The sequence below is a fragment of the Grammomys surdaster genome, unplaced genomic scaffold (genome assembly GCF_004785775.1).
Source record: "Grammomys surdaster isolate TR1022 unplaced genomic scaffold, NIH_TR_1.0 149, whole genome shotgun sequence".
NCBI classification, from domain to species: Eukaryota; Metazoa; Chordata; class Mammalia; order Rodentia; family Muridae; genus Grammomys; species Grammomys surdaster.
Window position 1 is genome coordinate 8507348 of NW_021604607.1, and position 15603 is coordinate 8522950.

Genomic DNA, 15603 nt, shown 5'->3' on the forward strand with positions numbered 1-15603 from the left:
AAGAAAACAACCTGTAGTATGTGGCCAGTGTAAGAATGCCTAGGGAACCAGCAAGGTGGCCCGTGAAGGCAGGTAGGGTAACAGGCCCGTGTACCTGCTCCCATTCTTTTCCCAAGCCTGTAGCTTCAGACATAGAGATACACAGACAGTCCGTGCACCCAGTTCCATGAGTCAGGCAGCGGGTGGCACTTCAGGATTCAGGCGTGCTTTCTAAACCTGTGACAAGTCAAACTCACAAAGCCACATTTGTAGAAAGCCATATTTGCAGAACTACAACAAACTGGAGAGCCATCAAATGGGTGAAGATAAACGGACACAGTCATTGGACTGATAGAAAAAAGAATCTTATGTCAGAGTCTGGAAAGGTGGGCTAAGATTTAGCAGGGGCTTGCTCTTCCTAAAACAGCAAGGACGGGCTGGACTGCATTCCTGCAGCATGAAATGCCTTTATTAAACTTAACAGTGAATAAGTCAACGGAGGAACTTAATAGGCAGGTTTCCCCTCCCCGTTGTTGAATATTCTAATATTTTGATGTTTGTCAACAGCTGCCCCCTTTTTTGTAGGTGTGACTGTACCTCCATGTCTCGCTCTGCTTATTTCAAAGTTGACATTTTACAAGTTGTTTAGGAACTGTTGAACCATGAAACTATTTTTCATTGTCAAAAATGCTGAACAGTGAAATAAAGACTAGCCTTCACAGTTTGCCTCTTTATTTTATAATCTAGCTGAGTGACTAAATTTGGATCGGGAATAAGGGACTGTCTCCTCTGGGAAACGAGTTCTTCCCCCCACCCCCACTGCCCACAGGTTTATGACCATTTCAATGTAAATACAGGAATATGTGAATGATTTAAGAACATAAACATATCACCACTTGCACATAATCACGTGCATTTTACTTGAAGCACAGTATGGGTTGGGAACAGGCCTGTGAATAGAGTTGTTTTCATGTAAATGGGATCAAGGAGTGCCACTGGTTAGCCATTCAGTGAGTCAGACAATGCCACCCTTGCTGGAAATGCTTCAGTAAGAATTTAATCCATGCACCTAATATTCACACTTCAGCTCATGCCCCCTGTTCCTGTGGCCCACTCCAGATCTCATTCACTGACGGAGATAAAGGATCCTGAGACTTCACGTGATCCATTTAAGTGCGGCACTGCTTTCTGGCATTGAATATTTCGGGTTTCATCTTGGAGGCAGCGTGCACAGAGAGCTTTCTTCCACCCCTTTGCAGCATCCTAGATAATTCAGCATGGTCTGCTTGCCCCATAGAACCAGCATCTATGCAATAACTCCTGTGGGACAGCACCAAACCAACAGGATGTTAGGGTTGTGTGGCCCTCTGCACTTCACTGCCAGATGTAGCGCATGGATATTACACATCACTGTACTTTCCAAGTTTCTAAGCAGCTTACCCATCTCCCTGAGTATGAAGAGAGACCATTACCGAAGCATTTCTTTTGGAAATACTATCAGCGGCACTGTAAGAGTAGCTTAATGTTTTACATTTACAAATGGGAAATTACAGACAGGCTGACATTCTGGCACTTATAACACCAGGGGGAAAAAACTTAACCATCGAGTCATGCATAGAAAAAGCCATTTATAAAATGAAGCCTCAGGCATTTACTTCATTTGAATCCATAAATAATTCTTCCGTGGCTACCAGATGTGTGTGTATAAGATTGTATTGTGTTATATATCTGTAATGAAAGCCTTCGACCGAATATGTGCCGTGTTTATCAATTCTATAAGACCCTGTTGTCGGTCGGGTGGGAGGGAAAGGACTAGTTTTTAAACACGTTGTGCAGCTATTTTTAACCTAACTGAGAACATTAATCAGGAGGAGCTTAACTCTTGCTTCCTCCGCTAGTTCCTCCGGTACAAATAGGATGGCACGGTGTGACTGTCCATGGCACAAACACGACAAAGCCCGGCTGTGCTGATATTTGTGTGCAGAAAGATCTGACTGTAAATCTCTCAGCCAGACTCGCCTCTCCCTCCTCATCAGAGCCCACTGGGTGACCTGAATATGAACCTTCAAGAAGAGTCTGCCCTGTCCCTCTTCCTGCTGCTCCCTGAGCTGACTCTCTTGCTTAATCTGATCTAATCCTGTCTGAATTCTCTTCATCTGTGCAATGAAACCTAGAGGATCCGTTCTCATACTGGGTAAGGAAAGGCATTTACTAAATTACTTGGTAAATCACATGGCCTGGTTTGAGCTCCTTTTTGGTTAGATGGGGGACCAACATGCTTTGAGGCATGTTGTTAATGATCAGCTGGAAATCTAGGCTCCCCCATATTTGGAAAAAGGGGAGGGGCATGTCAGCAATCAGTGCAAGGTAACCATCATGGCTCTGGAAAACTGGGAATTCACAGCTCAAAGTACAACAAAATATTTACTGCAAAGCGTGCGCACGCACACACACACACACACATGCACACGGAAAATAATAGTAGTCGTACTGGGAAAAGGAGGAGGGATTAAAAAATCAATGCTAATCTCAGTGACTTTGGTGGAAAAGTTGTACACTGGAAATCATTCTTTAAATAATGATAAGGTTACATCCTGGAAAATGTATGTGTTTTCCTTCCTCTAGCTGAAGTCTGCTCTGGGTTCTGGACTTTGGGCTTGGGCTCATCAGTGTAACATAAGGTAGGCATGTGAACTTGTTTTCAGATCTAAAGCCATTGTCATCATGGTGAAACTACACGTAAGATCTTCCTCTCAACAGATGGAATGCCTGCTCATGGCCCATGGTTGCCATATGCTGGAATTCCTCAGACTGAATGAAGAATGCACCAAATTAGTGGAAACAAATACAAAGGCCTATGCATATTTACCCTGTAACTTGGAATCCAACTTCCACTTACAAATATATAATGTAGATTGGGCTAAGGTGCAAGACAAAATGTCTATGGTATATTTATTTTTTTAAAAATCAGATTAAGACAGAGGTGGGCATAAGAATAAAATGTGACTGTGTGCTCTTTGTGTTCGGTATGACTAAATATCAGCTTCGAGTGCACTGAAAACATTAGTTGTCAAATACACTTTAAGAAAGGCTACTTCCCCCAAGATATTCCACAGACACGTTTATCTGACAGAGCGCACATCTGTGTGCACACACCTTTATTTCCTCATATCGGTAGTCGGATCTCTCCCAAGAAGTAAGCTAATTGAGCTGTTTGTGTTGATAAACTCCTTTTTCTCCAGACTGTTCCTCTCCGAGCCATAATTATTTGCAATTTGCCTAAGTCGTCCATTTACTGATACGTCAAGCATGAAACAGAGGCAATTCCAGAAAATGGAAATGCTTCTGAAAGTCAATCTTTGGGAAATAATGTGGTAGAAGTTACTGTGTGACAGAAGACTACCTTCTAACTGTCACATGGAGATGAATATTAATTTGTTGAGGTTAAGGTAGCTTTTGTGCTTCATTTGTTGACTTGGCTTGGCCGTCAGGAAAGCAGTGCAGCCAATTACTCCAGTGAAGCTATTTTTTCCTAACAGGAGTTTTACGATTTTATGTACTTACCAGTCAGCACACATAACAATGTCAAAATGTCCTTCCAGTTGAGAGACGTCTGTCTCATTATCCCATCGTAAAACGCTTGAGGAGAAAAAAGATTTTAAAAATTATACTTAGGGTATTTTTTTTAACTTTTGATTTTGAGCTATTAACATTATTTTTTGTGGCACTTGGAATTATTTAAAAGGTATATACAAATTATTTCAAAAGATATAATAAAAAAAACCCTAGGATGTAACTGTCTTCTGTATTTTATTTTGTCTTTAAATACAGAAGAGGAAGAATTCTCTACTCAAATAGGAGAGTTGGGTCTTTGCTAGGTTTATAGGTTTTGTACACAGAGTAGGTCCTTATCTTGGGAGTGAGAATGACTCCTGCTCTTTCCTCATCGATGGCAGGAACAGTGACATCGAAATGTTCCCCATCCAGCTGGAATTTATAAAGAAATAGGAATTTATAGAAAACAAGTCATGTAAATTTACTGTGCCCTTATCTTGCCTGACACTGTCACGTTTCTTACTGATGCAGTGATGCTGTGTCAGGAAGGGAGGGGGAGGCACCCCCTGTATGTGGATGTCCTCAGGCCTTTAGTACATGCTGGAACTCCTCCCTAGAACAGTCTTCAAAAGGAGGCTCGGATATGAAACCTCAAGTCAGTAGCAACAGTTTACAGCATGCACTGGAAAACTCCAGCAACACACACGAAGCCAGCTGTGCTCTGTGTTCCCCCTAGCCGAGGGCTGCGATGATTAATGTTTTATTACAATAAAGCATTTCTAAGGGTGTTTCTCCTGAACACCAAAACTGAGATTTGTGTTACTAATTTTTTTAAGATTTATTTATTTACTATGTATACAGTTTTCTGCCTGCATGCATGCAGATTTCATTACAGATGGCTGTAAGCCACCATGTGGGTGCTGGGAATTGAACTCAGGTCCTCTGGAAGAGCAGCCTGTGCTCTTAACCTCTGAGCCATCTCTCCAGCCCCCTGTGTTACTACTTTTAAAAGTAAAATTTTATAGCTACTTTCTACTTTGACTCTTTAGAGATGGACTGAGTGATCATACCTTACCTGGACAATTATATCTGCTTATTTAGATGAAGTTTTCATTTCTTCTGTCTTCCCAGAGACAAAATCATGTTTGAGTACAAAAAAGAGACTTACTCCTGGTCAGTCCAAAACTTCCTTTCACACACATTGCCGGGTATAAGCAGTAATGACATTCTTAAGGTGGAGAAGCTCAAATGCATCAGCTCCTCACCAAGCAGGCCAAGGGCCAGCTGGTCACTCAGTCTTCTGGCTCACACTTACTGAGCACCTACTGTATGCTGTGTGTCAGGCCCTGTACTATGCTCCATCCAGCCTTGTCATTACAGAGAGAGGTGAGCCATCCAGACAGGCTAGGGAAGGCTTAGGAGGAAAAGGCTACCTACTGTGATCTAGGGGTGAGCTTTCTAAATTGCTCCTGTGTTTTTCTACTTCTAGGCCTACGGAAGAGCCAAGTGACAAAGGAGCCCAGCAAATCTCTTACAGACTTATGAGATGGATGCGTACTTTATTTTTGGATTCCTCAGGAGCTCCACGCACTTGGCAACACCAGTTTTCTGGACTTGGATATGGAGGCTCAAGGATTTTATAAGATTATATGAAAATAAGACGGCTTGAAACACAGTAGCTGGGAGTAGCGACATGTGCATAGAATCCCAGCATTTAGTAGGCAGAGACAAGAGGATTGTGAGTTTGAGGACAAAGCCAGCAACAAACAAAAAAGTAGAGCTCTATGCTAGGCCTTCACGAGGCACAAGTATAATATAGTCATCATATAGTTTTTGACAGAAAGTATTAAAATCACTTGCAATTTACCCTTTGTGACAACAACTACTTCTTAGATGCTTCTGATTCATGTGTCATTGCTAAGACAAAAGAGGTCAATGGCCGGGGACACAGTATGGAGTGAATACTGGATTCCTGAGGCACTTCAGCCTCCTGCTCCAGCAGAGGCCAGCTGCAGTGATGACGTCTAAGCAGCAATTGGCTACGGATGAGCTCAGAAGCTGGGATAAGTCATATCTCTAAAGGAAAGTGAGACACCACACATAGCCTCATAGCCCACAACACATCTCCAGGAGGCACTTCCCCTTGGGTTTCAAGAGGCTTTTGCTTAGACCAGGCTGTCCCTCTAACTAAAACCACGAGGTAGAACATGATGGTGGAGTTGGCACACCCCAGATCTGATGAGTTAGCCTTCTTTCTTGGAAAGACAGAGGAGACTTGGTCTCATGGACACACACGCACGCGCACGCACACACGCACATGCACACGAGACACTTTGGCTATGGAAGAAGGACCAGATCTTTTTTTAATGTTTCTGTCTGACTTGTTGCAGACCCTTGATTTTTCAAAAGTCAGTACAAATTCACAGATAAATGTGATTTCAAAGGGGAAAAGCCAAAACTAGGCAGTCAACTGGAGGAAGTGGGGGAAAGAGGGTAAGGCAGAAGGATCTCAAGCACCAGGGAAGTTTGGGCAACTCAGCAAGACCCTCTCTCAGGTTTAAAGGGGTAAGGGGGGGGGACTTGAGATGCTATCTCAGTGGCAGAGTCCTCACCATGAACCCTGGGTTCACTCTTTAGGATGCAAAAGAGCAAGGACAAGAACAACTCAGAGGGATCCATATCCACTGACTGCTACACTCATTTCAGTTTCTAAGCATAGCTTGTTATAAATGCAGAGGAGACCCGGGCTCCCAATCTTGTATAACTCTGGGCAAGCCCTGCTCTAGATACTGTCAATAACCCTCCATCACCGTCAGACCAGCCCTTCCTATCTTTCCCAGCTGACTTCAGGATGCTTTTCTGCCCCAGTCTCTGTCCACAGTCTCGGTCCTACCATCCTTCTCGAGTGTCCACAGTCTCTGTCCACAGTCTCCGACACTGCCATCCTTCTCGAGTGTCTACTTTCTCATCCAGCTCACACTCCATTTTAGTTAGTCCCTTGGGCACTTCCCAACTCCTTTGCCTCTGCCTTCCTTAGAGCTGCTGCTGCATAGCTCAGTGAGTGGTCCAGTCTGTCCCCATGTGCCTGAATGTGGCCACAGTACACACTTCCTTGCCTGGCTCACACCTATTCTAAACTGTCACCATCTCTCACCTGAATTATTTCAGCCTTTTAATTTGTCTCCCTGCTTCTGCCTGTCTCCCTATATCTCTGCCCAAGAAAACATCCAGATTGTTCCTGTTGAGGCCAGGTATGGTGGCACACCTTTAATCCCAGCACTCTGGAGGCAGAGGCAGGTGGATCTCTGTGAGTTCAAAACCAGTTTGATCTACATAGTTAGGACTACATGTATCTTGTCTCAAAACACACATGCACACATTCACACACCCACTCAAAAAACACCCCATATATTAGATCAGAAACTTTCTCTAGCTCACTGAGATAGTAACCACCCAGGACCAGATCCCTGTCATCAGGCCTGCTGATTTCACCTCCTGTAGCTCTCTCTCCTTCCTGCTGTGCTCTACATACAATGGCTTCCCCCTGGATGCTTAAAAGCACCAGCATGCTTCTGTCCTAGAGACTTTGTGCTGGCTTCTAGCTCTGACTAAGCACCTCACCTCCAGATACCCATGTGGCTCGAATTCACATCTCCAAGTCTTTGTTCAAGTGTCATATTTTTATAGTACGGGCTTCATTGATCATCTTCTTTAAAATCATCTTCGTATCCTTTTGGTCCAGCATTAGAAACACTTTATCTTATTTATTGCTTTTTTTTTCCCTAGTAACAATTAACCTTTATTGTGCTCTGTAGCTAAATCACTGACTTTGTTTATTCTCTTTCCCCTTTGCAACATAAGCATCACAAGGATGTTCTCTTAGTGTCCTACTGCTGTGAAGAGACATCATGACCAAGGCAAGCCTTACACAAGCATGTAAGTGGAGCTGGTTTGCGGTTTCAGAAGCTTAGCCCATTAGCATCATGGTGTGGAGCACGGTGGCCAGGAACATGGTGGCAGGCATGGCAGGCATGGTGGGCACGGTGCTAGAGAAGTAGTTAAGAGCTACATCCTGATTCACAGGTAGATCAGGAGACACAGGGCTTGGCTTGGGCTTTTGCAACCTCTAACAAGGCCACACCTCCTTTGAATCCTTTCAAAAGGTTCCATTTCCTATTGATGAAGCATTCAAATATATGAGCCTATGGGGGGGGGGTCATTCTTATTCAAACCACCACAGATGTCGATGATCTTTAAATTCTGTGGAAACTGATGTGTATCCAGTGCCTAGAACAGCACATGATAGCTATGCTGTTAATATAATATCTGAATGAACACCATGTCTAGCATTCAGAAGGCATTCAGTAACTGGAGGTTCTTGTTTTTAAGCTGTTCTCTGAATATATATGGAACCTAATGAAAATGCTTTCTGAAGACTTCTGCTTCCAGCAAAGATGAAATAACAGGGACCTCTTTTGCATCTTAACCCAAATCAACTGAAAACAAAACCATTTAGAAAATATATTTAGAAAGAACACACACATACAAACACACACACACACACACACACACACACACACACACACACACGGAGCAGTTCTGATGCTAAGGTCCTGTTCCCCAATTGGTTCTTGATCTGTCAGTAAAGAAAGCCATGGGCCAATTACTGGGCAGAAGGGACAGGCGGGACATCCTGGTCTCTGGAGGCAGGCAGAGGGATGCAAGGAAGGAGAATGGCGTTTGCCATGCTTTGGAGAGATGAGAACTCAAAAGGAGGGGGGGAGTTAGCAACTGAAGAATAGGGTAGGTGGGAAAGACAGAGATAAGAAATTGGTAAGGGCATGCTTTTCCAGGTGGGAGATAGTAGCGCCCAACAATTGTGCCAAGAAGGCAAGTTGAAATTGAACAACTGTGCATGTGTCTTTTATCTGAGGATTCAAGGGAAGCTGGTGGGAGGGGGCTGGTAGTGCGGTCACTTCCTGGAGCAAAGGCAGGGAGTCTCTCTCTCTCTCTCTCTCTCTCTTTCTCTCTCTTTCTCCGTCTCTCTCTTTCCCTCCCTCCCTCCCTTACACACACACATAAACACACACACACAAACACTCACTAATATTCATTTCCAAGATACTGGCCAGTAGCAACAGTGACTAGTCACTAGTCATTGAAAGAGGATGAACACAAAATAATCCCCAGTGTAATGCATTGGAGGAAATTCCAGACTGCATCGGAGAGAAAAGAACTGAGTTAGGACCCAGTAGTTTTGGAGCTAAACAGATGGAATCCAGGGACTGGGAAAGCCAACTGTTTACAGCTGGTAGACCATAAAATCTCAGAATTCAAAATGCTGACAGAGTCCTCAGAAGGATCTTGCTTCAGAAGTGGGAAATAATGCCCAAGAAAAAATGCTGATCTGCTGGTATGAAGCAAATTTTAAAAACAAGATCCCAAAGTAAGGAATGATTGCCATGTAACATAACTGAATCCCAGAATGAAACTCAGAAATGCTTACAGGAATATAAAAGCACTCAGATTTCAACAAATTAAAATTCAAAATGCTTGGTATTTTTGAATCAAAGATTTCTAGAGAGAGAAAAAAAAAAAAACATTGGAATTCAGCCTAAAACTGACAGAGCTATCAGATAATCAAGAAAGGCACTGATATCTGTATCATGTTAGCCTTAATGTTTTTCTAATGTGGTATAGAGGCACTGAAGCTTTTTAAAAATATTCTAAAATTTTTAAGATGAAAATAGAATATATGAGAAAAAATGAACTAAACTCAATCAACAAAAGATTAAAAACTTCAGAGGAAAAGATTAAAGGATATGAAGACATAGCAATAAAAACTACCAGAATGGAGCTGACTTGGTAGAAAAAAGCACTTGCTGCCAAGCCTGACAATCTGAGTTTGATTCCCAGAATCCACAAGGTAGAAGGAGAGGACCAACTCTCCCAAGTTGTTGTCTAGCCTCTGAGTAGGCAAACACACACTCAGATACACATTTTTTTTTTTTTTAAAAAAAGATCTATTTATTTTATTTATATGAGTACACTGTAGCTGTCTTCAGACACCAGAAGAGGGCAGCAGATCCCATTACAGATGGTTGTGAGCCACCATGTTGTTGCTGGGAATTATACTCAGGACCTCTGGAAGAGCAGTGTTCTAAATCACTGGGCCATCTCTTCATCTTCCAGATATATATTAAATAAACAAAGGACTATAAAAAATTAAAGCTATCCAAAATAAAAAACACAGAGAAAAGTTATTTTTTAAAAATGAAATGCAACCAAACTAGGGGACAAATTTAAGTGATTTGCTGTTTGAATTCTTAAAATCCAGGAAAAGGGAGGAGGCAGACGGAAGACTCGAAGAAACCCTGACTGAAGACTTTATTCACTTATTGAGAACTAACACAAAGATGAAAACAGTTCAACAAAGCTCACATGTAAGAAACACGAGAGAAATGAGAACCATGCCGTGACCAAAAAGAAGCATGAATTAAAAAGTTGCCAGAGGGAAAAGGTGCATCCCATATACTGATGAGAGGATGGGGTCAGACGTGTCATGACTCTAGTGCCTTAGAAGGACAGAGACGGCGACTCATCTACCTAGAATCATAGTGTCAGTGAAAACATATTTCAGAGGAAGAGGGGAGACATGCTTTTGGATATTGTGGTGGTTTGAATATGTGTGGCCCATGAGAAGTGCTACGATTAGGAGGTGTGGCCTTGTTGGAGGAAGTGTGCCACTATGTGGGAGGGCTTTGAGGGCTCCTAGTGCTGAAGCTCAGCCCAGGGAGAAAGAGTCAGTCTTCTGACTGCCCTCAGAGCAAGATGTAGAACTCTCAGCTCCTTCTCCAGCCCCACATCTGCCTGCATGCTGTCATGCTTCCTACCTTGATGATAACGGACTGAACCTCCAAACCTGCAAGCCAGCCCCAATTAAATGTTATCCTTATAAGAGTTGCCTTGGTCATGGAGTCTATTCACAGCAATGGAAACCCTAATGAAGACAGATATTTATAACAATAACAACAACAACAACAAGCTGAAAAAACTGACCACCACCAGATGTGTGCCTTTAGGCAGAAGAAAAAATGGTCCATGGAAATACGTGGCTACAGAAAGGGATGGTGGGGACCAAGAATAATAACTCTACAGTTAAATATGTATGTCTTAAACATTGTCTAAACCTCCTTAAAACAGGAGGATCAACTAAGCAAATGCTAAGCATTGTGAGGTTTGTAACACGTATAAATAAGTTAAACAAATCCAAGGTATAAAGTGTGGGAGGAGAAGGCCAATCTCCTCCTATGTGGGTCTTACACCAACCTGCACGGTATGGAGAGATTTAATGAGTTAAAGGCGTATATGGCAGGGCCTGGGAAGAGGGCTCAGTGAGTGAAGAGTTTGCTGTGCAAGCATGAAGACCCCAGTTTGAATCCCCAGCACCCACTCAGAAGATGGATGTGATGGCAGCTTGTGCCTGTAACCCCAGCACTGCGGGGATCTCAGAGGCTCCTAGCCAGCCAGTGGGAGACCACACCTCCAAGAATAAGGTGAGAGAGTACTGGAGAACCCAGCACACTGTTGTCAATTCCTGGTTGCCAACAGGAATTGTCTACAGGGGCCAGCCCCATCTACAGGGGCCAGCCCCATCTCCCCGGAAGCACACCATACCATCTAAAATAGGGATGAGAGGAACAAAGTAAGGCTACAGCTAATAAGACAACACAATTGATCAAGCTAGGATAGAACACACCAAGCCAACGGAAGGCAGGAGAAGGTGAGGAGGAGGAGCAGAGACGAGGAGATAAATGGCAAAAAAGCAAGACCACAAATTCAAATCATACCAGCGATTGTGTTAGATGAGCATGCCTGAACATGTTGGTTAAACAGCAGAGGATCAGACTAAGTACACATCTAGCCAGGTGTGGCAGTGCAGGCCTGTAATCCTACTCAGGAGGCTGAGGCAGAAAGATCACACATTTGAGGCCAGCCTGAAAAAGCCTAGTAAGGCCCTTTCTGAAAAATTAAAAAGTGCTTGGAGATACAGCTCAGTTATAGAGCATTGAACTCTGATCCAGACATGGTACTAAAAGAAGGTAAAGAACAAAACAGATCTAGGCCCAAGTGTACAGGGTTTATATCAAAATCATTTTATACATAAAACCACAAAGGAGTTACAGGGGAAATACAGAGAAAGACACATGAATACTCCTCAAAAAACAGACAGTAGCTCTTAGTAAAAACATTACTAGGGCTGAAAGAGATTGCTTCATCATGCTAAAGGGCCAGCTAAGGAGGCCAGCCTTGCTCCTCTGAAGCTTACATTTGAGTAACAGAAAGCCCCACTGGATAGTGCTGAAGGAACAGACAAACCCCAGTTACCGTCAGAGATTCTAATATCCTTCACATTTTAATTGGACAGTAGACAAAAACCTAACAAAGGTATATATAAAGCTAATAAAGATAGCTTTAAATGCTATCAATGACACAATTTAATTGATATTTATAGAATGTAAATATAAATTAATCCATTAGTAAAGATAGAATTCCTATTTTTTTTTTCCAAATAGATCTATTCTGGATCATAAGTCTCAATAGGTTTAGAAAGATCAAGATAATACAAAAAATATGATCTTTGTTCACAATGGAATTAAAGAGGCTATTAATAAATTAAAAATCAATATGCTATAAAATCTTCAAATATTGAGAAGATAAATATTATATTTATAAATATCCTAGAGACCAAATAAGAAATCAAAGCAGAACCTGAGAAGCCCTTTGAACTCTATAAAGCTGAAAATGTAACATGAAAGTTTATAGGATGTTGCACTGTACGCAGGAGGAAATTAATCGCAATAAACACCTACATTAGAAAAAACTCATCAAATTAGTGAACTCGGTTTCTAGCCAAATACATCTAAAAAAAGAGTAAATTAAATTCAACATAATCAAAGAAAGGAACTAATAAAGATGAGAAGAGAAATGAATAAAACAGAAACAAAAATAATAGGGAAAAAATCAATGAAACCACACACAGGTTCTCTGAGATCAATAAAACTGATAACGCTCAGTTAGGTCAGACTGGTCAGAGAAGAGAAAACAGGGAATACATGTATTACTGATGCTGTGATGAGGGAAGTGGCATCAGTCCAGATTCTGAAAGGTAAGAGCAACACCTATTTCTGTGTAAGTATTTCCAATGTGTACATAATACATAGCTGTCCATACATGTATACACATAGCCAAAAATTCACATTAAAGGGGAATTTATCATAAGGAGGCAAGAAGGTTGTTTTGACATTTAAAAATTGATAAACACACAATACTAATGACCAATTCAAACACATGACCAATTCAAACAGGGCAAAAAATGTGTTTGATATAGTCATGGAAAAATAACCCTTAGCAGTAAAAGACTAGAAATAATTTCCTCAAAGGCCAGCAAGATGGTTCAGTGTGTAAAGAAATCTCTTCCTCAACCTGAAAAACATCATCCATGAGAAATCTGCAGCTGATGTCACATGTAATGATGACACCACACATAATGGTTACTGGCTGCATTCTTTTGCCCTGACTTTAGGAGCAAGAACGAGTTGTTTCTTTCACCCTTTCCTGACACACTAAAGGGTACGGCCAGTCCAGTAAGGCGAGAAATGAAAAGGCTTCGAGATTAGCAAGGAGGATGTCAGACTGTACTTCTTGGTAGCCAGGACAATAATCTATATAGAATACGCTGTGGAGAGCCAACAAGGCTGCTAGTACAGGTAGAGCAGGCTTGTGAGATACAAGATCAATACAAGAATCAATTGTATTTCTTTATACAGGCAACAAATACTGGAAATTGGAATTTCCAATTCTATATCATTTATAATAGCATAAAGTTTCATAATAGCTTAAACATATAAGAGAGAAGTAATTCTGACAAAAGATGACAGAAATTAAATAGGCCCCAAATAAATGGGGGTGATTTAAAAGGGAAGAGAATAAAATGAATAAAATGTGTTTTGACAATTGGTTATTCATATTTTCAAAAAAACCAATTTAAATCTATATCTTGCACCACATGCAGAAATTAACTCAAAATAGATCATAAATCCAAATGTAAACCTATCATTATAAAATTTGCCAATGAAAATATAGGAGAAAATCTTTGCAACCTTGTATTAAACAGAGATTCCTTAGATACACACAAGATACATGATCCATCAAACAACAAATTGGTAAATTAGATTAAAATTAAAATCAAAAACTTCTGCTCTCTGAAATGCAGTGTAAGGAGAATAAGAGGACAGGCCCCAGGCTGGGAGAAATGTTTGCAAATCCCACCTGATACAGAGTTTATATCTACAACACTCCAAGGGGGCTCAGGATGTGTAAATAATAAGAAACTAAGCATCTGAATTGTTTGTTAAAAAATAACTAGTAAAGCCTTTGAACAGATACTTCAAAAAGATAAAGACATGAAATTTTATTCAGTATTATTAATCATTAAGAAATAAACTCCATTATACTCTTAGAATGATTGTAATTTAAATTATCAGTCACATGGAGAGCTGGCCAGGATTCTGAGGGAATGGAAGTCCTCCAATACTGCCCATGGAAATGTAAAACAGCCAGCACTTTTGAAAAATCCCTTAAAAAGTCAAATAGAGCTTCTGGTCTGTGCCAGAGCACTGAGAGACCTCGGGTGTCAGCACTGTACCCAACCCAACAAAACTCAAGGGAGGCTGCACTCCCAGGAGCTCTAACACACCCAGGGTTGTAGAGGGAATATTTGTGTTTTTTTTTTTTCTGCATGATGCTGAAGGAACAAGGTGGCTGCCAGAGTAACTGACATGCTGATGCTGAGACAAAAACTGATGCTGACCTGTGAGCTTGCTGAGTGCCCTGACAATGGTGACTGGGAAGCTATATTGGACATATGTTCCTGTCCCACCTTTGCTTTCTTATATCCCAGGTGGGAAAAACTCCCTTGCCTCAAGTTTTTAGACCTCGTGGGATAGAGAATCAAAAGGAAAAGTTATAATGACTCTTGTATTTTTCTTAAAGGTGACCAGTTATTGGACCTCAATCATGTACTGGTCTAGAAATCAATCAAATATTGGAAATAACAGTCTTCATTTGAAAGGTTGGATCTGGACATTTTCAGAGACATATTTGGAAGTTAGCTGCAGTTCTCTTTGATGTTATGTTAGCAAGAGATAAAGTTGGGACAGGATCTAGATTTCAAACAAGTGTTAGTGCATGTGATAAGGCTTTTTTAATTGTCAAGTTAAAATTACTTTTGTCTCTTTTACAGTGTTTATTGTAAGTTGCATTGATTGTATATTTTCTAATTGTGTTAGTGTGTTGAAACCTGGCATGTCAGTTACAGGGGTCTATCAACCAGGTTTTGTCTTACTGCCCTGAGTATTACAGAAACTTGGTTTTCTGAAAAAAGCTTTCAAGTACTGGAAGGAGTGAATTAGGCTTTAAGCTGAATCAAGAGGGTAGTGGGCTTGATCATTGCTGGTATAACAGCTTTAATTACATTAATTGCTTCCACCACTGCTTCTGTAATTGCTTTGACACAAGAAGTTAAGACAGCTATTTTTGTTAATCATTTAGCAAAAAAAAAAAAAAAATGTTACTAATGTGTTGAGTATACAAGAGGATTTAGATAGGCATTTGGAACAACAGATTGATGCTCTTTATCCTATTAAAATTATTGGAAAGAGGTTCAAAGTTTAAAAGTAAGAAGCCATCTCGAGTGTCATGCCAAGTACCAATGGAGTTGTGTTACTTCTAAAATTTACAATGATAGTCATTTTAATTAGCAAAAAGTCTAAAGATACTTGTAGGGTATTTGGCATAATTCTAACACTTCTCTGGATGTTTTAAATTTGCATAGTCAGATTATAAATTTAAAGAATGCTGCTCTGCTGAGCTTTGATGCTGCAGATAATGCTGATAAAATTACCCATGGCTTGAGACCATTATTTTCATTTTGGTCAAACTTCAAGAATGGCATGTATAACTTGATCATGCTATCCTTTTTTGTCATGGAAATACTTTTATTCCTAC

General features: G+C 41.0%; 1 protein-coding gene across 1 annotated transcript in view; it reads right to left on the minus strand.

Annotated features, from left to right (window-relative positions):
• Positions 1-15603, minus strand: part of Camkmt (calmodulin-lysine N-methyltransferase) — a 357972-nt gene that overhangs the window by 20063 nt on the left and 322306 nt on the right. The window contains exon 8 of the mRNA XM_028765088.1: positions 3544-3618. Within this exon, the coding sequence (XP_028620921.1) occupies positions 3544-3618 (75 nt within the window). The remainder of the gene's footprint in view (positions 1-3543; positions 3619-15603) is intronic.